General features: G+C 54.1%; 2 protein-coding genes across 5 annotated transcripts in view; one reads left to right on the plus strand and one right to left on the minus strand.

Annotated features, from left to right (window-relative positions):
• The window catches only part of Pald1 (phosphatase domain containing paladin 1), a 57,897-nt gene that overhangs the window by 31,169 nt on the left and 5,684 nt on the right, over positions 1–21,044 (plus strand). For all 4 annotated transcript variants that reach the window (XM_048338950.1, XM_048338947.1, XM_048338948.1 and 1 more), the window contains 15 exons: positions 2,344–2,523; positions 3,891–4,055; positions 4,968–5,128; positions 5,297–5,372; positions 6,143–6,294; positions 6,591–6,687; positions 6,851–6,955; positions 8,545–8,640; positions 8,986–9,114; positions 9,456–9,572; positions 9,653–9,808; positions 10,129–10,311; positions 11,385–11,525; positions 11,666–11,737; positions 13,411–13,551. In XM_048338950.1, coding sequence (XP_048194907.1) covers positions 2,344–2,523; positions 3,891–4,055; positions 4,968–5,128; positions 5,297–5,372; positions 6,143–6,294; positions 6,591–6,687; positions 6,851–6,955; positions 8,545–8,640; positions 8,986–9,114; positions 9,456–9,572; positions 9,653–9,808; positions 10,129–10,311; positions 11,385–11,525; positions 11,666–11,737; positions 13,411–13,551 — 1,971 coding nt within the window. The remainder of the gene's footprint in view (positions 1–2,343; positions 2,524–3,890; positions 4,056–4,967; positions 5,129–5,296; positions 5,373–6,142; positions 6,295–6,590; positions 6,688–6,850; positions 6,956–8,544; positions 8,641–8,985; positions 9,115–9,455; positions 9,573–9,652; positions 9,809–10,128; positions 10,312–11,384; positions 11,526–11,665; positions 11,738–13,410; positions 13,552–21,044) is intronic.
• On the minus strand, positions 408–1,438 carry LOC125342176 (non-histone chromosomal protein HMG-14-like). The gene is made up of 2 exons (XM_048334320.1): positions 1,421–1,438; positions 408–1,185 (listed from the first exon to the last, which is right to left on the minus strand). Exons 1-2 carry the CDS (start codon positions 1,436–1,438, stop codon positions 868–870), a joined length of 336 nt encoding a protein of 111 aa, XP_048190277.1. The 3' UTR covers positions 408–867.

The following is a 21,044-nucleotide window of genomic DNA, read 5'->3' on the forward strand; positions in this document are numbered from 1 at the left end:
AGCTTCTCTGGTTTAGGTATCCCCCTCCTACACCCCCATTTCTCTTGGAAAGTGAAGCCCAAGAGAGCTTTTAATATGTTTTTTTTTTCATAACTGCAATTTTATTGGTCGTGTAAAGGATCAGTACACAGACATTTCCATTTGTACACAATTCTTAGCACACGTACCAAAAGTTGAAAGCCATGAACTGTTTTGAAAAGTATTCCAGTGATATTCCAACTTTAAACCTGGAAGAGAATTTTCCTCAAGAGGAAACCAAGTACCCATATTTCAAATGTTGGTCCTGTTATGTAACTTCCACCACACCACGCCACGTCACAACGTCACAGTGCGCGCACGACACACGTTTTCCATCGTTCACAGCACAGTAACAATTAGGAAAACGGGGCTACCACGAGCGGGACAGAGCACACAGTTCTGACAGGAAGGATCAAGGAGTGGTTTTCTTCAGGAAAACAGTTCTACCAGAAAACAACACGGGACTAGAATTTCAAATATTCAAGACATGAAATGCACAACTGCGACTCCAAAATTGCCATTTACTAATGCTTTGTATTGCAGGATAGAAAACTAACCCCCCACCTATGGAATGTTATGTTAAGCCGGGACCGAAGACAGCCGAGGCCTCCCATAATTTAATAGCCCACTGTTTTCTGGTTGTACCAAAAAATAAACAACCAGCAAATGATTTCACTTCTTAAAAAAAATCATTTACACTTAAAAAATGGGATGAGGTGGGATTCCCTCCTTTTTAAAAATGTTTCTAGAGCTACTAAAAAACTTGCATTTACAAAATAGTTGATAAAAATATTCCTCTGGATTGTACAAGACAGGAGACAGGGACCAGCAGTAAGACTTGCTGTATGGTTAGTCAGACTTGGATTCCTTCTCTTCGGCTTCGTCAGAGACTGCACTCTCCTCGTTCTTGGTCTCCCCATTTTCCGCAGGCAAGTCTTCTTTCGTGTCCTGGCTGGTCACCTTGGCCTGTTTGCCCTTGGCTCCTCTTTTTCCTTTTGTTTGCACTTTCTTGTCCAAAGCTTTATCCTTTCCTGCGGGCTTTTTGGGCTTGGGTTCCACCTTGGCGGGAGCGGGCTTCGCCAACAAGCGGGCCGACCTCCTCTTGGGCTCGTCCTTCGCCGCCCCCTCCGCCGGGCTGACCTTCCTCTTGGGCGGGGGTCGCGTTCGCTGAGGGCCTGGAGCGCGCGACTAGGCTTCCCCCAGACGGACGCCGCCGCCCGAGCTGCTGGAGGACCCGCGGCCAGCTTTTAATATGTTTTATTCACTGCTGTAGTCTCAGAGCCTAGAACAGTTGGAAGCAGTGGAGGTGCAGAATAGGGTGCCTGTTTGGACAATGAGATGAGTGAACTTGAAGGAGGTGCTGGCTGGGAACTTCTGGCTTGGCTGGGACTTTAGGCTGTACAAGCTGTCTGTCAGGCATGGTGGGTGTGAGGCCTGCTGGAGGCCAGGGCTGCAGGAGAGGATTAGGGCTTCTGTTTGCCCAGGAACCAACTCTTCTGCCTACCCCAACAGTACTTGGCTCTTTTTTTTTTTTTCTGTAGGCTTTGTTCCTTTCACCTCTGTCTGGTATCCTCAGAAAGGAGGTCCTTTGGTTCATTCCTGGCACCCTAGATATGACCCCTTGTTGGGACCCTTCTCCATTTCTCTCTTGGGAGCAAGAGGTATCTGTCTTCCTTCAAGAAAGCTATATGCCCACCCTATCAACATACTCACCCTGCAGTGCCTCTTCTTGCCTCAGCTCCAAGGCCACCTCCTCCCCGAAGCTTTCTTTGATTCTTACCTAGGAGACATGGCTTTTCTTTAACTTCTCTCTCTCTCTCTCTCTCTCTCTCTCTCTCTCTCTCTCTCTCTTTTCTTTTTTGGTACTGGGAGTTGGAACTAGGACATTGTACTTGCTAGTGCAAGTGCTTTGCCACTGAGCTACATTCTAGCCCTATGATATTCTTTGTTTTGCCAATCCTGGGTATTGAACCTGATCAGGGTCTGGATGCTGTCCCCGAGCTTTTTGCTCCAGGTTAGCACTCTTCTGCTTGAACCATAGGGCCATTTCTGGCTTTTTCTGTGTTTGTGGTACTGAGGAATCGAACCCAGGGCTTCATGCATACCAGGCAAGCACTCTACCTCTAAGCCACATTCTAAGCCCCTATGATATTCTTAAGAACATCATTTACCCCCTAGAGCCTGTAGGCAAGAGAGGGAGGGCAGAACCATGTCTCTTTTTCTTCCAATTCTCTGTCCCCTGGAGCCCAGGACAGAGACCTGCTTGTAGAGGAAGTCACTGGTCCCCAGGTCAAGGGTGACTCCCCATGGCTCTCCTCCTGCTAGGGCCGCTACTTCCTGGTGCGGGATGTCACTGAGAAGATGGATGTGCTGGGCACTTCAGGGAGCTGTGGGGCTCCCAACTTCCGACAGGTGCGGGGTGGACTTCCTGTGTTTGGCATGGGGCAGCCTAGCCTCTCAGGGTTCAAGCGAGTTCTCCAGAAACTCCAGAAGGATGGACACAAGGTGAGCACACAGCTTCTTAGGCCAGCTCCTAAAGCAGGGAAAGGGGTTCCTGGGAGGGGACTGGCTGGGAGAAGGTGGGGGTGGGGAGTGGGGTGGTTCACACCAGGCTCTGACAGACATTGTGTGCCGGGGTGGGTGGGGTGGTTGGTGAATGTTTATCATTGCATTGTTCTGTGTGGACATGGAGTCCCAGGTCCTAAGCCCCTATACACCCCACTCTGAGAACCTCCCCTGTCTGGTGAGAGGGAACAGACCATCAGTCCTGAGACTGCCAAATAACCATCACAGCTGACACTTCAATCCTGTGTCAACCCAGGAGGAAAGCGCTGTTAGTCATATTTTACAGAGGAGGAAACAGGCCCAGAGAGAATAAGAGACTGCTTCAAGGTCATGAGCTCATGCTAAAACCTAAACCCTGGCAGCTAGACCCCGATGCCTGCTGGAAACCCTCTTATCGCCTGCCAGAATCAGGCAGGCTTGTTTTGTTTTGGTGCCAGTACTGGAGCTTCAACTCTGGGACTAGGTGCATTTCTTTGGCTTTTTTGCTCAAGAATAGTATTTGTACCACTTGAACCACAGCTCCATTTCTACTTTTTTAGTGGTTAATTGGAGATAAGAGTCTGGACAGACTTTCCTGCCTGGTCTGGCTTTGAACTATGATCCTTAGATCTCAGCCTCTTGAGTACCTAGGATTACAGATGTGATTCACTGGTGCTTGGTTTGAGGTTTTGCTGCCTCCTAGATGGGGATGCCAGCACCTACAGAACTTGTCCACCGGCCTGTGCACTTCTCAGGGGTGAAGGTCACAATGCTCCAGGGCATGAGGCAAAATGGATTAGGCTTGGGGATCCTGCTAGACCTTGAGTTCTCTGGGGTTTGCTTGCTGTGCGGCCTTGGGATCTGCCCCTTAGAGTGATCTAGCTGGTTGCAGGGTGGTGGGGGTGGGTGCATTCTTCTTTGTTTTTTTTTTTTTTTTCAATTGATGTTTATCCAGCACCTGCTTTATCCAGGCTTAGTGCTGGGCCTTGAGGGCATGTGAAAGTGACCAGCATATGCTCTGCTGAGGGGGAACTTGAAGTCCGTCCAGGGAGAAAAGATGCATTCATTGATAATGAGAAACTGAGCAGGAATTAGCCCTAGAGGTTTAGATAAAGCCTATTGGCACCCTGGGGAGTTCTTGCTGACCGGGCAGGTCAACAGAGGAGGCATTTGGGCTGAGCTTCATTTCTTGGGTAGGATTGCGGTTGCAGGCTAGGGCAGGTGCTGGGCCCCTGAGGAGGGTAGAGATGCTGAGGCCGAGGCCCAGAGGTCATGCAGGGAGCAGGTGTCCATGCTGGGTGATGATGGTTTGGCTTCCCTTCTGGCAGGAGTGTATCATCTTCTGTGTGAGGGAGGAGCCTGTGCTGTTCCTCCGTGCTGATGGGGACTTTGTGGCCTACACACCTCGAGACAAGCAGAGCCTTCACGAGAACCTCCGGGGCCTGGGGCCTGGGGTCCAGGTGGAGAGCTTGGAGCTGGCCATCCGGAAGGAGGTGAGGGCCAGTGGAGTGTGTGTGGGCCCTTCTCCACAGTTGGACCTTGGGAAGCTGAGCTGAGGCCTCAGCCCTCAGTCCAGCTCTGCACATTCTCCCTCTACCTGGGCCTGCCCACCTGACTTACTGGCCACACACCTTGCATTGTGCCCCAATTGGGCAAGTGGCTAGATGCTAGGCTTGCTTGCTCTAGCCAGAGGAAGGATTCCTTGTCTTTGTCCTCCTGTCTCTCACCACCTCCAGCCCCCTGCCCCCACTTCGCTCTCAGTGCTTAGCACCTGCAATTAGAAAGGGATCTGGCAGGTGAGAAGAGACCTGGACTGAGAGGCCTGAGGCCGAAGCTTGGCTGCTTCTCTGTTATTGAGCCCTAGGGAGTCACTTTGTGGGGCCTCATGTCTGTCTGTCTCTGAGAGTTCCCTGTCCTACTATTTCCTTTTATATAACACCGAGGCTTGACAGGGTCTCTGGTAGCTGAGCAGCTACCAAGGTATGTGAATGGAATATGGGGTCACAGTGGTCCAGATACTGTGGGCAGTCCCTGAGGCCTTGCTGGGGACCATCCCCTCCCTGCCACCCTTTCAGGCCTCTTTCCCACTTCCCACTTTCAAGCCTCACCCTGTCCTGGCACTTGGGTGGCTTAGCACATTCCTGCTGCCCACTGGGCAGAGCCCTCCTGTCTGCCCCACTGTCAGCCCATGCATAGCTAGGCTGCCCTGGGGCTGGGGACTTCCCTGACACCTCCATGACTCCCAGGAAGGGCATGGAGAGGGCCTCTAGCCATGCGGTACCCTCTTGCAGGAAAATAAGGCTGTTTGTCGCTTTGTGTGTGGTCTGGTCACCAGAGGTCATCGCAGTGGTGATGGTCAGGGAGGGCTTGGGAGGTCAGCTCATGGTTCCCTGACCTCATTCTAGATCCACGACTTTGCCCAGCTGAGTGAGAACACGTATCTTGTGTACCACAACACAGACAACCTCCGAGGGGAGCCCCATGCAGTGGTCATCCGGGGTGAGGACGACGTGCATGTGACTGAGGAGGTGTACAAGCGACCGCTCTTTCTGCAGCCCACATATAGGTACCCACAGCTGGCCTTCCAGCTGCAGGCTGGGCCACATTCCCGGCACCCATCTGCCCCGTAGTGGGGACCTTTCCCAGCTGCGCTTGGGAATGGGGCTCAGGTTGGGGCCTGAGAGAAGGAGGGAGCCTGCCTGATGCTCTGTCCCTGCCCCCCCCTCCCTGGCAGGTACCACCGCTTGCCCCTTGCAGAGCAAGGGGCCCCCCTGGAAGCCCAGCTTGATGCCTTTGTCAGTGTCCTCCGGGTAAGTGGGGGCAGAGTCAGTGTGGCACTGTATGGGGCAGGTGCTTTGGGATTGGTCTCCATGGAGACACCTGGGGTAGGCGTAGCCTCCGGCTGTCCTCATAAGAGAGCCTCATTCATGCTCTGTGTGTGTGTCCCTTTGTGGCATGTGCACACATCTCGGTGTGCCGGCGTGTCTGTGTCTGTGTCTGTGTGGGGGTGTGTACTTGCACACCCTCCAGGGATCAGAGAACACTTAGCACTGGAGGACAGGCTGCTTGTGGCCATGGCTTGGCTGGGAATTTGCATTGTGGTCTTAGAGACATCTACCTTCTGTCTCCAGACCAGACCTTCAGTTCCTCACTTCTGTTGGAGCTGGTGGTTCTTGACTCAGACACTTTAGCCAGTGACTCCTGAGCTCTGTCTGTCCTTCTTTCTTCACCCCTGTTGTGTCACGTGGGAGTGGGGTGTTCAGAGCAGGCCTGCAGACTTCTGAGTAGCTGTCTCCTGTCTCCTGTACACTGCACATGCTCGCCTCCCATTCCTGCTCACTGAGCTCCTCGGAGTCAGGGCAGGGCAGGGCTTGAGCTCCCAAGAGCTTGTACTGTGAGTTTGACATATGAGGACGAGGCTGAGTGGTCGATTTGATTCCCCCCCCCCATTGCACCCCTCTCCCCACCAGCTCTCTGCACACAGTACATTGGTGTGATGAGCTCCCTCCTGACTTAGTCCTCACACTCAGGGTTTCTGTTGCCTGCTGTTGTCTGATGTCATTCACGATCTTTTCCCTAGGAGACCCCCAGCCTGCTGAGGCTCCGAGATGCCTCTGGGCCTCCCCCTGCCCTCCTCTTCAGCTGCCAGTCAGGTGTGGGCAGGACTAACCTGGGCATGGCTCTAGGTACCCTCCTGTTGTTTCACCAAGGTGGCGCCAGCTTTCAGCCAGAGTGAGTGGCCTGGGCCCCAGCAATCCTCAGAGCTCTGAGTACTTGGAAAGGGGGAGGCGGGGCTTCCTGAAGATGGGGACACACCCAAGGACCCCTGAACCAGAACTGAAGAAGGGGCCTCTGGGGCCTGCTGGGCCTCAATTTCCCCAGGCAGAAGCACCTCTTGCTGTTCCAGTATTTAGAAGGAGTGCAGTCTGGTACTTCCTTGTGGCCCTAAGGGTGGGAAAGAGTGGGCAGTGTGACTTCCCAGAGGCCTTGGGAACCCTGATTATGCTACTGACCCCCTACCTCGTCAGCGCTGCCCCCCCACAGACCAAGCTGCCCATGGAGCAGTTCCAGGTCATCCACAGCCTCCTCCGCACTGTGCCGCAGGGATGGAAGATGGTGGAGGAGGTGAGAGAGGGGCCGGGTGAGGAGCCAGGCAGAGACCATGGAGGGAATGGTTTCCGCTTCTGCTAGGGGCAGTGGGGCGGGGGGGTGGAGGGTGGGGGGATGTCTCATCATCTGCCATTCCTGACCTTGTTCTCTTTCTCATTGCCTTGGCCCCTGGCCCCAGGTGGACAGAGCCATTGCTGCCTGTTCAGAGTTGCATGACCTAAAGGAAGTGGTCCTGGAAAGCCATAGGAAGTTGGAAGGTGTCGGGCCAGAGAACCCTGTGCAGGTGAGGCTGGAGGCTGGTGTGAGAGCCTGTGTCCCCCCTCAACTGAACCCTGCCTTGACCTGGCTAGACCCGAGACTGGCTTCTTTCAGACTGGCTTCTGGCTGCCGCCTCTCCAGTTGTGGAGGGAGGAAAAGTAGGGGTGTTGGGTCTGGAAAGACATGGGAGAGGGGAAATTTACTTTGCCTGACTGGGTCCCTGGCTGCAGAATAAACAGGATGGATGGATGTGCTGCTGGCGGGGGCTGCTGGATTCAGATACTTCCCAGATCCCTCAGGGTTCCTAGGTTAGGCAGCTTTGCTGCCTATACTCAAAAGCCTACTTGTGAAGATAAAAGGTGGCGTGTGCCTGTGTAATCCTAGGTACATAGGAGGCTGTGATCTGAGGATCTCATTTGAAACCAGCTCAGGCAGGTAGAACACAGCCAGCCCCAAGTTCATGTACCTGGAATGCCACCTGCTGTGGTTTACTGAACATGGATGGGTTATCAAGTGTAAATATTTTTTTGCCTTGGGCAGCTTCATGAACATGAAGCTCTTTGTATAATAAAGACTTTCCCCTAGTCTAAATTATTTTCCCCTTTATCCCCCCCCCCCCGCAATGTGTATCAGGGGCCAACCAGGCACAGCTCAGGGCCCCACGACCTCTGCCACCTATCTCTACCAGGTTCCATCGCACCAGGGTTACTGGTGGCTTACATGTTGTCTGCTCTCCTGCTGCAATGGCAGGGTTGAAGAGTTGTGGCTGAGACCATGCCTGCACACCCTGTGTGTTTCCTGCCTGGCCCTTACAGAAAGAGCTGGCTGACCCCCACTGGAGAACCCCAAAGATGGGCTTGAACTGCATCCAAGGGCATTGGCCTTTTTTTAGGCTGATTCAAATATCACTTATCCTCCCAAGGGTAGGGAGATGGCAGGAGAACGCAGAGACACAGGGGTTGGGGGAGACCCATGGGGCTCTTCCTGACTGCCCATAGCCCAGAGGATACTGGGCTGGGTTAGGACTAAGGAGGCCCTACCTATTTGCCTTCAGCTGTGTGATTTGGAGGAAGCCATCTCATTTCTCTGAATTTCCTTTTCCTCTCGTAAATGAGGGCTAATGAGGGGTCTGTTAGCAGCATTGTGAGGGTGTCTTGTTTTTCAGTGAGGGGTTCCTGGTTTATACAGGGCCTCCCTTAAAACAGGGAAGGAGTTTGCACAATTGTTTCCTCAACGCACAGGGCACAGGACAAGACTTAAGGATGCCAAAAGTCAGGAGCAAAATGAGGAGGGACCAGCTTCCTGAGCCCCCATCCCCTAGACTGGGTGTCTATTTGGGGAGGTGGCCCCTTCACCAGAGCCACAGTGCCTGGTATGGCCACCAGTCACCAGCATTCTCCCTGTGTCAGAGAGCAGCTGATGGAACAAAGCTAGATGCTTGGATGCACTTCTAGATTTATGTCGCAAAGTGGAATGGGGAGGAGGTGCTGGCTTATGGGATTTCCTGGGCTTAACTCTTACCCTTCTAGGCATGGGGAGGGGTGGCCTGAGAAGCCCTCTGTAAACTTTTAGCCAAATGTGCACTCTTGCCCCTCCTTCCTGTGCATTTGTCAGGGAAGTGGTGGTCAGCACAGTGTCCGGCAGAGGGCACTGCAGAGCCTGGAGCGGTACTTCTATCTGATTCTGTTTAACTACTATCTCCATGAGCAGGTGAGGCTGGGGGAGAAGTGGAAACCCCACTTCCTCTCAGGAGGGTCCCCATGGAGTTGGGGAATGGTGGGGATGTGTGTATGTGCTGGTCCCTAAGGAAGGCTGCTGGGGCTGAGTTGTGAGAGGCAAGAAGGGACCCAGATGGAAGGGGCCAAGCAGGCCCCACTGCTCTCCACTGAGCCCCAGACCCTGTGCCCTTAGCCTGGTCTTCACTCACCTCCTCCTCCTTCCTGCCCTGGGCCATGTTGATATTTCTTGGGGCTCCCCTTTTGCAGGGTGGGTAGGGAGAGTTTGTGTTGGTGCCACACCCCTGAATAACCCATCTCTCTTGACCTTGGGCCGCAGTACCCCCTGGCCTTTGCCCTCAGTTTCAGCCGCTGGCTGTGTGCCCACCCTGAGCTGTATCGCCTGCCAGTGACTCTGAGCTCCGCAGGTTCTGTGACTCCTGGGGATCTCATGGCCAAGGGCTCCCTGGTGAGTGTGATTGGCCCTTCCTATTGGCTGGGCATGGCAGGGGAGGTTCCTGTGGGCTGCTGGCCCTAGGAAGCACCTGTAGCTTCCAAACCCAGGACTTTGGCAGAGTCAGGAGAATCTTGGCTTCTGGCTTTTCATCTCCGAGCTTCAGCCTCCTCTGGAGGGTGGGGAAGGGTTCGTCCTTGGTGTTCTCTCTGGGGTGCCAAGTGTGCAGCAGGGCCCTGTACACTGTAGAAGGCTGCTTCCTCCCTCCATTGCCACCCCCCACAACCTTGGGCAGGTTCTGAACCCTCTGTGGCTGTAGGCTGCTGTGGGTCTCAAGCTCTGTGCTCTCCCAACAGAAGGCGGATGATCTCGTCTCCCCAGATGCGCTCAGCACCCTCAGAGAGATGAACGTAGCCAACTTCCGTCGTGTTCCTCGAATGCCCATCTATGGCATGGCCCAGCCCAGTGCCAAGGTGCCTGCCCCTGGACTGGATTCCGAGTGTGGGGCAGGGAGACGACTGGCCTTGTTTCTGAAGGCCCCTCTGTCCCCTAGGCGCTGGGCAGCATCCTAGTCTACCTGATGGATGCCAAGAGAAAGCTGCAGCAGGTGGTGTGGATCAACCTGAGGGAGGAGGTCATGCTAGAGTATGACGGCCACACCCACAGCCTGCAGCAGCCCGGGCCTCCCATGACTTCTGACCAGTTAGAGGTGAGGCTTCCTGCCCTGTGTGAATACCCCTGCCTTAGAGACCTTCCAGGAGGTGATGGGGGGCTCAGAGGGTCCCACAGGTCTGATGTGGGGGGATCTGAGGTCCTGATGGGTGGTCTCAAGGAGGAGCTGATTCAGGACTCCTACTCCATTGTTCTTCTTACCTTCCTTGGGTGGTTCTGACTTGAGCCTGGAGAGAGGAGGGGGGAGAGGTGGGCTAGGAAGCCTGGACAGATCATGGCCCCAACAGGCTTTGATCTCTCAGGGCTGACCTGGAGGCTGCCTCAGTGGCCTCTGTCCTATGTCCTGCCCTTGCCCAGGCCCTGGAGATGCAGCTAAAGGCCCATCTGAGCCAGCCTGGCCCTGCCCTGAAGGGCCCAGCTGGCCCCAGGGTCCAGACGTGCTTCACCATGCAGGAGGTCTTCAGTCAGCACCGTGGGGCCTGTCCTGGCCTCACTTACCACCGCATCCCCGTGCCAGATTTCTGTGCCCCCCGAGAGGAGGTGAGAGGCTGAAGTCTCTGGAGGGACAGGAACCACCCCCCCCCCCCATCTCCTACCTCCCCTCTGGATTGGGCTTGGGGAAGGGAATGGCAGCCTGCTCCGCTGTGTTGTTGGGGAATTGTTTCACAAAGTTTTCAGATGCGGGCCTTCCTGACCCTTTGTGTGAGTGTGTGTCCACACAGGTGTTGTCGGGTATGTGTATACAGACTTGTGTGTGTTGAAGGGGAGTATATGGAGTATGTGTGTTTTATGTATTGCGGGTGTGTGTGTGTGTGTGTGTGTGTGTGTGTGTGTGTGTGTGTGATGGGTGCATGTATCAGAGAGATACGGACAAAGTGTGAACACATGTGTATGCACTGTGTGTTACAGGGTGTGCCTGTGCATTGGAAGGTGGTGGCCCTGTGGAATGTGGGTTCTTGTGGATTCTGTGATGTCTGTTGAGTGTAGAATGGTCTTTATGGAGCTATGGGGTTAGGGTTGTGAGGAGATTGAAGCAGTTTTCCTGTGGTAGATGTGTGTTTGCAGCTGTCTGGACACATCAGAGTGCTGTGTGTGCCACCAGCATGTATTGTTTGGGGGTAGCTGTGTGCTTGTGGATGCTAGGTTCTATATGCCCTGTTCAGCCTGTCCTGCTGGGCTCTTGGCTGGGCCGGTCCAGTTGCTGCCTGTGGTGTGCTGCCCCCTGGAGGCCATGCTCTGCAGTGCATCTGAGCTCAGGACTTCTCGCATTAGAGATCTGGGCTGGCTAGAGCTCAAGTCTGCAGGAATACAGCAAACACATGTATGTGTCCTGAGATGGGCCCTCAAGGCCTGTGTGTGCTATGCTTGTACACATGTTCGGCTCATGGTCCTAGAATAGGAATAGTTATAGCTGTGCACCAAGGTTCATGTGCATGTGGTCTCCTGGGTACCCCAGGGTGAGTGTGGGGTGGGGTGGGGTGGGGAGGTGTTTGTGAGCCTAGCAGTTTCTGACAGGAGTTCAGCTGTTGGAGTGGTTGTTTAGAAAGGTCCACACCAGGAGCTAGGACAGCTAGGTGGTACCCTACAACTCATCCCACGGCCTCATCCTCCAGGACTTTGACCGGCTGCTGGAGGCCTTGAGGGCTGCCCTCGCCAAGGACCCGGGCACTGGTTTTGTGTTCAGCTGCCTCAGTGGCCAGGGCCGGACCACGACTGCCATGGTGGTGGCTGTGCTGGCCCTCTGGCATATCCAGGTATCTGTGGCCTCCTGTGAGGATGGGGTCTGCCCGGCAGGAGTGGGCATTGGGCCTCTGCAGGGGCTGTTGACGTGTGGAAGGTGTGCCTGGGGGAGGGGGGGACAGACACTCCTGCCTCAATAGCTTTCCTCGCTCAGGGCTGCCCCGAGGTGGGTGAGGAAGAGCTCGTGAGCGTGCCTGATGCTAAATTTACCAAGGGCGAGTTTCAGGTGAGTGGACTCCCAGGGTCCCTGGGGCACACTGTGGGGGAGCAGCATGAAGAGTCCTGCTGGTAGCTTAGGGAGGGGCAGCTTGGCCCTGGGGCCCTGGCAGATGGCTTTTAGGAGATGGGGTCCTGGGGCCCCTTACTTCCTGTCCCTGCCACTTATCTGGGTCAAGTTGATGACCACCCTCCAGGCACCTGTGAGCCAGCTGTGGTTGGCATCTTTGCATGGGGTCCTAGCTTAGGCTGTCCTGCCCACTTCCTGGCCTGAGACAGACTGCTGGATGGACAGTCACTGACACTGCGGATTCAGTCACCATGCATCCTGCACTGGCTGCTTTGTCATGTGCCATCTCAGACCCCCTACGAGGAAGTGGCACCTTCTGGGTTTGGCACGTGGCTGCCTGGTGGTGGACACCATGGTCAGCTGCCCCAACCCTGGCACCTGTACTGTCCTGACCTCACACAGAAGCTCCGACCCGCCAGGCTTGTGCACCTCTGGGCTTTTGCACATGTTCTTCCTTCTTCTGGCTGATTCTGATTCTTTTCATCTTACACACACACACACACACACACACACACACAGTGTATGTATGCCAGCACTGGGGTTTGAACTCAAAGCCTTCTGCTCGTGCTTTTTCCATTCAGGGGTGGAATGGAGAAATGGCTCCCTTTCCTGAGCCACGCCTCTATTTCTAGCTTTTGACTGGTTAATTGGAGATAAGAATTTCTGATGTTTTCTGCCCAGGCTAGCTTTGAACTGCCATCCTCAGATCTAAGCTTCTCGAGTAGCTAGGGTTACAGGCACGAGTTACCAACACCCAGCTTCTTTTTCTTTTCTTACTAAAAAATGTACTCAACAGAAAATGGACTCTTGTAGCTGTTCTTCAGTGTATAGTTCCATGGCATTAGATATACTTATTTTGTATAATAATCACCACCGTCTAACTGTAGCCTCTTGCAAATAAGAAACTCTGTAGCTATGAAACAGAAACCCCTTTCTGCTCTCTTCCCAGTCCCTGGCAGTCGCCTGTCTACGCTCTGTCTCTGGGTTTGGCTACTGATGGTAGCTCCCACAGCTGTAATCCACAGCCTCTTGTGGCTGACTTATTTTACCTCGTTCGGTATCTTCAATCTCATGCATATCGTAGCATGTGTCTGAACGCCCTCCCTCTGTAAGCCTGAGTCACATTCCATTGCATATACACACCACATTTTCTTGGCCCAGAAAGCTTCCTCTCAATCATGCTTCTGTGAACATGGGTAGGAAATTCCCATTTGAGTCCTTGCCCTCCTGCCACTTTTTTTTTCCCTTCTTCTGAGACTTATTAGTCTCACTATGAGTCTCAGGCTGGCTTCAAACACATGAACTCTTGCCTCAGCCTCCAGTGTATAAGTATGTGTCACCTCGCCTTGCTGAGCCCCTGCCTTTTAGATATTTGGGGGCAGGGGTGGATACCAGAATCAGTGTTGCTGGGGTAAAGTGGGGTAAGTGGAAGGGAAATAGAAAAGCTTGGTGGTATGGCACTTAATGCCCACTCCCCCCACCCCCCAACCTAAGGAGAAGGCAAGCAAGTCTCTGTGATCAGGTCTGGGCCTCAGGTCAGAGTGTTTGTTCCTGTGACACAGTATGTGGGGGGAGAGTGTCTGTCCGGCTGCTCATCGCTCCTCTGGCCACAGGTGGTGATGAAGGTGGTCCAGCTGCTGCCTGATGGGTACCGCGTGAAGAAGGAAGTAGATGCAGCACTGGACACTGTCAGCGAGACCATGACACCCATGCACTACCACCTGCGGGAGATTATCATCTGTACCTACCGCCAGGTGAGACTGCCCGGCTCACTGGACTTCCCCACGTGCGCAGCCCAGGTGGTGGCATGTGTGACAGGTCCCAGGGGCCCCTTCTCAGCACGTGGAAACATTGCCACCTTCACAAGTGCATGCTCCCCTGGAAATGGAAAAACCCCAGCCCTGAGCCCCCACCCACACACCTGGTTTTGTGCATGTGGGCTTGTGCGGGGGGTGGGGGGGGTGGGAGGAGCAAGAGAGTTTGACCTCTGTGGTGACCCTGAGACCATGTAATGTCCGGGCCAGTTAGGAGGAGCCCCTGAGACCCCTGTGGGGCCAGGTGACAACTCTCTAGTTGTTCCTGGGCAGGAGTCAGCTGAGGGGCTGAGCCCGGGACAGCGGGACACAGTTCAGAATTTAATTCCAATGCTGCCCTGCAATGGGCTCTGGCTTCTACATGTACTTATCTTGATCTATTCTATTAAAAGCCAGTACTGAATAACTCAAAAGTTACAGAAAGAGCTTTCCATAACAGTTTAGAATTCATATAGAAAACGTGAGGGTTCGGTTTCCTGGCACTCCCCGTTGTCATAGTTGGCTCTCTTCTCCCTGGGCATTGTCCCTGAGATGTTTTTGCTCAAGGCTGGCCTTCTACCATTGAGCCATAGCTCTACTTCCTGCTTTTTTTGATGGTTCATTGCTGGTACGAGTGTTATACTTTCCTGCCCTGGCTGGCTTTGAACCTTGATCCTCAGATCTCAGCCTCCTGCGTAGCTAGAATTATAGTTCTGAGCTACCAGTGCCTGGCCCAGGGTGGGTCTTGCTTGGTGAGGAGCACCCCAGCCTGCCTACTCTTGCTTTTCTGTTGGTTGGTTCCAGGCTAGAAGGGGTGCTGGAGTGGGGTCGGGGTAGGGCAGCATCCATAGAGCCAAGAGAGGCAATGTATGCCAACTTGATGTTCTTCTTCACTGTTGGTTAGGGTCGCAACATAGCTCAGCCTGTGGTCCCTATAAGCTGGCCCAGTCATCCCTGTGCTTAGCCTGCAGCCAGGTCCACATAGATCTGGAATTGCCTTAGCTTAGCCTTTGCTCATGGGTTGGGCTGTGGATGGGGCAAGGGTGCGCTCCTTGGTTGGAGGCAAATAGAACATCTGGGGCCAGACTGTGTCCAAGATCAGAGGTCTGGGAGAGGAGCTCAGAGACTTAGAGGCTGCCACATTTGGGGATAGGGAAGGCGCTTCCCAGAAGGAAAAGATGGATTAGAGTATTTTGAGGCTTGAGTTCCACTCTCTGTAGTTTTCCTCTGCTGTCACTAAGTGGCAGCACTGAGTCAAGAGGCTCAGAGAGCACTGGGGAGGGCTGAGAACTGAGCCTTCCAGTTGTCTCTATGGGGGGTGGGGGTGAGTACTTAAGAGGGGAGGAAGAACCCTTCTTTTCAGTGTGGTACCAGCCCACGCTGGCCAGGCTCTGTGAGTTCTTCCTCTAGACTCTAACTCGGGTATGGCCCTCCCTGTGTCTGGACACCCATGGTAGCACAGGGAAGCCTGTGGAGAGGGAGAGGCCCCTGGAACTGGCCTCTAACAGGTCATCTAGAGTGAGAGGTCCTGGATGCCCAAGGCGGGAGGGGGTGGTGTCACACAGGCAAAGGTCAAGGGGCTGAAAGGGGCAAAGTATGTTTTGGGGCAGTAGATTTGGTTTGCTCTGCTGCATAGTTTTATCAGAAGTTGTCAGAGATGATGCTGGATGGGTTTGTAATAAGGCCTGAAGGGTGGCGTGGTTAGATCTGTTTAGAGGCGGTTGCTTAGGGTGACTTCCTGGAGTGGACTGGTTACTAGGGAGGGAAGAAGCTGACCCAGTGAGGCCTCTCACTCTTTCCTACCGGTTCCACCCACCCCATTCCCAAGGATACAGTGGAAAGGCAGGAAGGAATCACTGCCTCATCTCACCCTGGACGGACCAGAGGCCTTATGTAGTCATTCCCCAGTATGGCCACTAGGTGGCCCCAGCAAGCTGAGCTAGGTTAAATTCTCCCCTCCCCTCCCTTTCCTTCTTCCTTTATTCTCCCCTCTCCTTCCCTCCCCTTTTTTTCTCCCTCATCTTCCCTCTTATCTTGCCAACCACGCCCCGTGTGAAGGTTGCTCAGATTCCTGTTGAGTCTTTGGCTGAAGCAGGCACAGGCGAGGCAGTGCCGTGTGCTGCTCTCAGGCCTGACTGGGCCTGACACCTGTTTTGGTGACTGGCATTTACCGTGCACATTGCCTGAATTCCGTATTTCATTTGGAATTTTCAGAGTGGTCATCTGTTGATGCCTCAGGCCTTCTGCATGACTCATACCTAATTCCAGACAGAGAGGCCTCCTGAAGTGCCGGGGGGCCAAAAGACAGGTGCTTTCTTCCTTTGATTTTCTCCTCTTCTGAGAATGACTTGGTTTGTGAAGTGCTTGTCCAAAAACCAAGGGAAAGCTGTTGGATTCAGTGACACTGCATGTTCCTCTGGACTCAGATGGGGGTGGAGTCTCCAGGGAGGACCAGGTGCCTGGAGTAGGTGGTAGGGAGGAGGATTTGGGGATCTGGGGGCCACTGTTTACCAGCACTGGGACCAGGGGTCCAGGCCCCCAGGTCCCGACATTTTCAAACACAGAATCAGTTCATGAAGTGCCTACATTAGGGAAATGCATACTTTCCTAGCCTTAGCCTGGCTCAGTCCTCACCGAGGACTGCATGGTGCCAGGCCAGCTTCAGCTTCAGCTGTGGTTTCATGTCTGAGGGAGGGAGGAGCAGCTGGGCTTGTTCAGCACACAGCTGCAGGGTGGCAGGAGGAAGGCCAGTCCCAGACCCTGTTTCCCAGACCACATCCTCCAGTCCTCCCTGCCTCCAGAGGAGGCAGTTCCCCTTTCCCTGCTCACTGGAAGCATGGTTCTGGAGGCCATGATCCTGACCCAGAGGTGTTTCCAGACAAAACAGAGCCAGGCCACAGGGGAGGAGCTTATCCTAGAGGCCATCATGGGGACAGCCTGGAGGTGGGGACATGAAACCTGCCCATGCCTTTCCCCTGGGATGATGGAACCTGCCATGACACCCTTGGCCGCTCACCTCTGTCCATTTCAGCTGCCTACAGCCTATGCGGTACCCCGTTACTCCATGGTCCAGGGCCATGAGGTTGGGTTAGGGCCTGGTCACTTGTGTGTGTGTGTGGTGGTGGGGGGGGCCAGAGAGCTCAGGGAAAGAGAAGAGCTATATAGCAACTAGCAAAGAGAATGAAAACCCTTTTGAACAGAGCCATTTGATGAGGTAGGGGTGGAAAGCAGAGGGCCAGGCCCAGGCTGAGGAGAATCCAGGAGGTCTGCCAGCCCACAGGGTGACACCATCTGGTGAATTAGTTGTTTCTTGTTGGGCTTGGAAAGGGAAAATATTTGCGATGGAATCCAAGGTCAGGGTTCTTGGAGGAACCCTGCTAGGGTCATTAATGCCAGCACCACATTTGCTTGGCTTTGGCTGGCATGTTCATTCTCCGTGTTCTCTAAAACAGCCTGTGGGTCTCTTGTCTCCCTTCTAGAAAGAGTCCGAGGCAAAGCTGAGGTGAAGGGAGCCCTGTCAGGAAGTAACCTGGTGTTGATTTACACAATGGATGCTTTAGCCTGAGCAATGGTTTTCTTGAATTTTCTCCCCTTGTTTTTTGTTTGTTTGTTTGGTGGTACTAGGAATTGAACCCAGGGCCTCTAAGCCACACCCTTTAGCCTTTTTATTTTATGTTTTTCAGACAGCGTCTCTCACTAACTTTGCTAGGGCTGGCCTGGAACTGAGATCCTCTTGTCTTCTCCTAAGTAGTTGGGATTACAGGTGTGCGCAATCATACCCAGCTCCTTTTTTTCTAAGAACTTATCTCTTCTGGTCTGCAGAGGCCTGGGCAGGTCTTACTAGATCTATTTTACTAGGGAAGAAATGGCTGGAAGCAGGACCAGATCCTGACTTCAGACGCCTCAACCTATACTTCTTCTTCATAGTGTCAGCCAGGATTCAAGGGGCAATTTGTGGCCACAGAAAGACAAGGGTTAGTGAGAAACCCATGGGTTGCCTACTGTGTGCCTGCTGGAGTTGGTGTAGAGTTGGCCCTGCAAACAGGAGCTGCTGGGAGGCTGGCGAGGTCAGCTCAGTGAGGCTGGGTACAGAGGCTGTTCAGGAAAAAGAGAAAGTGACACAGCTCTGGCCCTGAGCCCTGGGTGGCTCCTTCTTGGCCTTTCTTAGGACTAGGGTGTGGCATTTCCTGAGAGGCCTCATTCTGGTGGGTAATGTCTCCAGGGCTGGGCGCAAGCCTGTAGAGAAGGCCTGGAATGCTGTGAGCTGTCACCCAAGACGAAGAGGGAGGAAGCCATGCTTCCTCGTGCACTGCATGCCAGCCCAGAATGGAGCTGAGTTGGTACTGCTGCCAGAGTGGAGTGTGTGGGGGTGTGTGTGCTTCCACGAGAGCAAATGTCATGGGCACACGTGTCTGTGAGTGTGTGAGTGCATGCTGTAGTGTACATGCGTGTGCATGTGAATGGTCTTCCATGTGTGCCATGAGGGCATGTGTTGTGTGTGTGTTAACAGTTGAGATCTAGGGGTTCCTTCAACATCAGGCTAAGCTGGAATCCAGCATGCAGCCTAGAGGCTCTGATGAACAAGGTGGGGTGCGAGGCAGGCAGAGGCCTGGGTGTGGGGTTAGTTCCTTGGTGCTTTGCAAGCGCAGAATGAGGTAGGATGCCTCTGGAAACTCAGGGACCTGTCTGGGCTGAGGGCCATTGTGTGTTTGGGGAACAGAGCCAGTGAGTGAGGTGGGGAGAAGGGGAGAGGGTCAGAGGCTGGAGGACTGTAGGACTTTGTGTTTGCTCAGACTGCAGCCTCTGTAGCTGGTACAGGCTCAGAGGCACAGACGGAAAGTGTAGGGAGTCTCTGACAGCAGGGGCAGAGGTGGTGCTGGGGAAGCCCTTCTGGCTGTTGCTGGGTTGAGGGGTGGGCAACTTCTGGAAGTGTTTTGAAGTGGAGCCTGTGGCTTCTCGATTGAATAGGTGTGGAGTTGAGAAGGGGGAGGAGCCAGACAGAAGCTGTCTTGGCATGTGGTGCAGGTGTGGAGAGGGCTGTGGGCACATTCGGTGAGGTCCAGGTGCCTGACCGGAAGAGTGTCCTCAGGAGCACTTGTGCAGGAGCAGCTTGGGGGTCCACATTGGTAATGCCATCTAGAGGTGGCTACTGGAAGTGGTAGGAGGTAAGCTGGGCAGGGAGCACGTATTGGCCATTGAGCGCCTGCTGCAGACCAAGTCCTGACAAAGGCCATTAGAGCATGGGGAGTAGGAAACCTGGTGATGACCTGGGCCTGGCATTTGAGGAAAAAACAGACTAAAGCACTTAAAAGCTCTTTAAGATGGGATGTTCACAACTTGAGACTAAGAGCAGACAAGGCTCAGGAGCGTGAGGCTGGGGGCTGGAGGGCTCAGAGCAGGCAGGTGGGTCCTGTCCTAGTTTTTGCGGGGAGGGGTAAGCTGAATCTGGCCAGGCCAGAGAAGAAGTGTAGTTTGGGCAGAAGGAGCGGGGTGGGTGAAGGCACAAAGGCAGCTCTGAGGCAGGGTGGGTAGGTGGATAGTGGTGAAAGGATACTAGGGCAGAGGAAGAGCTTGGCTACTGGAATCCACTTCCCAGCACAGCCCCGTGTCTTTGGGCAGTGACAACCTTGATAGACATCTCATGTCACTCACAGGACTGTTTGGAGAGGATAGGATGTGCCCCTCCTATCAGATGGGACACACTCAGTGTGGCTGTGGTGTGCAGTAGGCCCTGGGCATGCGCTGGCTTCTATGGTACAGGTAAGCTGAGGAGGCTCCCAGTCCCGCCTCCGTGGGCCTTCTTCATGGTGGCCCAGAAAACCAGCAGGACTTCCCGAGTCACATTGGCAATGTCAGACCAGCACCCATGCCAGGCAGACAGAGGCATGAGAGACCTTAAGTGCCCAGGGTCCTGACCTCTCCTAGCTCCCTCTTCTATTTTGAGGCCCAGTCCCAATGCCAATGGATGAGGCCCAGCTTCACCGCAGCTAATGACAGCCTGGCCTGACAGGCCATTTAAAAACAGCGGCACTATTTTTATGCACAGGAGGTGGCTGGGCTGGCTGCCTCCTCCCTAGGCAGAGCTAGCTTGGGATTGTTTTAAGGAACCTAGGGTCTTCAGAGGCAGATGGGTCATTGTCTCAAATCACAGTCCTGCGATCGAGGCAGGATGTGCGCCTGGAACCTCTGGTGGGGTCAAATGTCATCTTTACCCAGCGGTCTGAATTTAGAGATAATTCTACCCTTGCCAGTGGCCCTCAGAAACGATCACTCCATCTCGTCCCAAACATTCCTCAGGCCTAACCCTTGCTGCTGCCTCTCAGGACAGGCAGGCCTCTGTCCCCATGGGGATGGCCGGTCTGGTGTGGCTGTGGCCAGGTGAGACCCGAGGACTTCATTGGCACAGGATATTTCCTCTGAGCTCTTCAGGGGAAAGTTGATTAAAGCGACTGCCCTTGCTGGGCGCTGCCCTTACAGGCTCAGGCTTGTAACCCTAGCTACTCAGGAGACAGAGGTCTGAGGATCACAATTTGAAGCCACCCCAGGCAGAAAAGTCTTATGAAATGCTTCTCTTCAACTGACCACCAAAATGGAGCTGGAAATGGAGCTGTGGTTCAAGTGGCAGAGCAGCAGCCTTGAGCAAGAAAACTCAGGGACAGTGCCTAGGCTCTGAGTTCAAGTCTCAGGACTGCCTGCGTGTGTGTGTGCACGCCTGTGCACGTGTGCACACACACACACACGACTCTAGCCAGTGGAATTGCTCTCCTTCTAAGAGAATGTTTTAAATAGACTCCAGCCTCTGATGGCGACTGGAAAAGGAGAGCAGCATAGAGGGTGGAGGTCACCTGTCCGTCTTCCGTGTGTCCCCAGCTAGCCATCCTGGGCCTGGGCAGGAACACATTATGTTGACCACAGTTTGTATTTAGGTAAAATTCTCCCCCCTCCCGATTTCCAAGAAAAACAGAACTTTTTTTTAGTGTATGCATAGTTGATCCTTAAAACAATAGGCTTCCTGTTCCCCCCTGCTCCTTTCATCCTCTTGTAAACAGACACAGGGCCTCCCCCTACCTCAGATCCAGCTCTCTGGGCCCTGCCCTCCCCCTTCACCTCCAGTTTCCCTCCCTCATGTCTGCTCTGGATGGGGGATCCCTGGGGACACATCACCCTCTGAACACCTTCTCACCTCTCAGAACACTTGCTGTTACCTCTCCCTCTCTTCCCGATTCTCCTCCCCTGCCCTTCTCCTTCCTAAACATGGCAACTTGGCAGTCCTGCAAGCCTTGCACACAGAGGGCAGGGCCTGGGTGTGAGTGACTTCTTTTCGTGTCTAGCCCCAGGGTCAGCAGGGCTCCTCATGGGCTCCAGATGCTGTCTGACCCTTCACCAGGGAGTCAGAGCATTGGCCCCGGTCCCCAGGTCCCTCCTGGGCAGCCCACTTTCCATCTCCCATCCCG

Source organism: Perognathus longimembris, chromosome 2, assembly GCF_023159225.1.
Source record: "Perognathus longimembris pacificus isolate PPM17 chromosome 2, ASM2315922v1, whole genome shotgun sequence".
In the NCBI taxonomy this organism is placed as follows: Eukaryota; Metazoa; Chordata; class Mammalia; order Rodentia; family Heteromyidae; genus Perognathus; species Perognathus longimembris.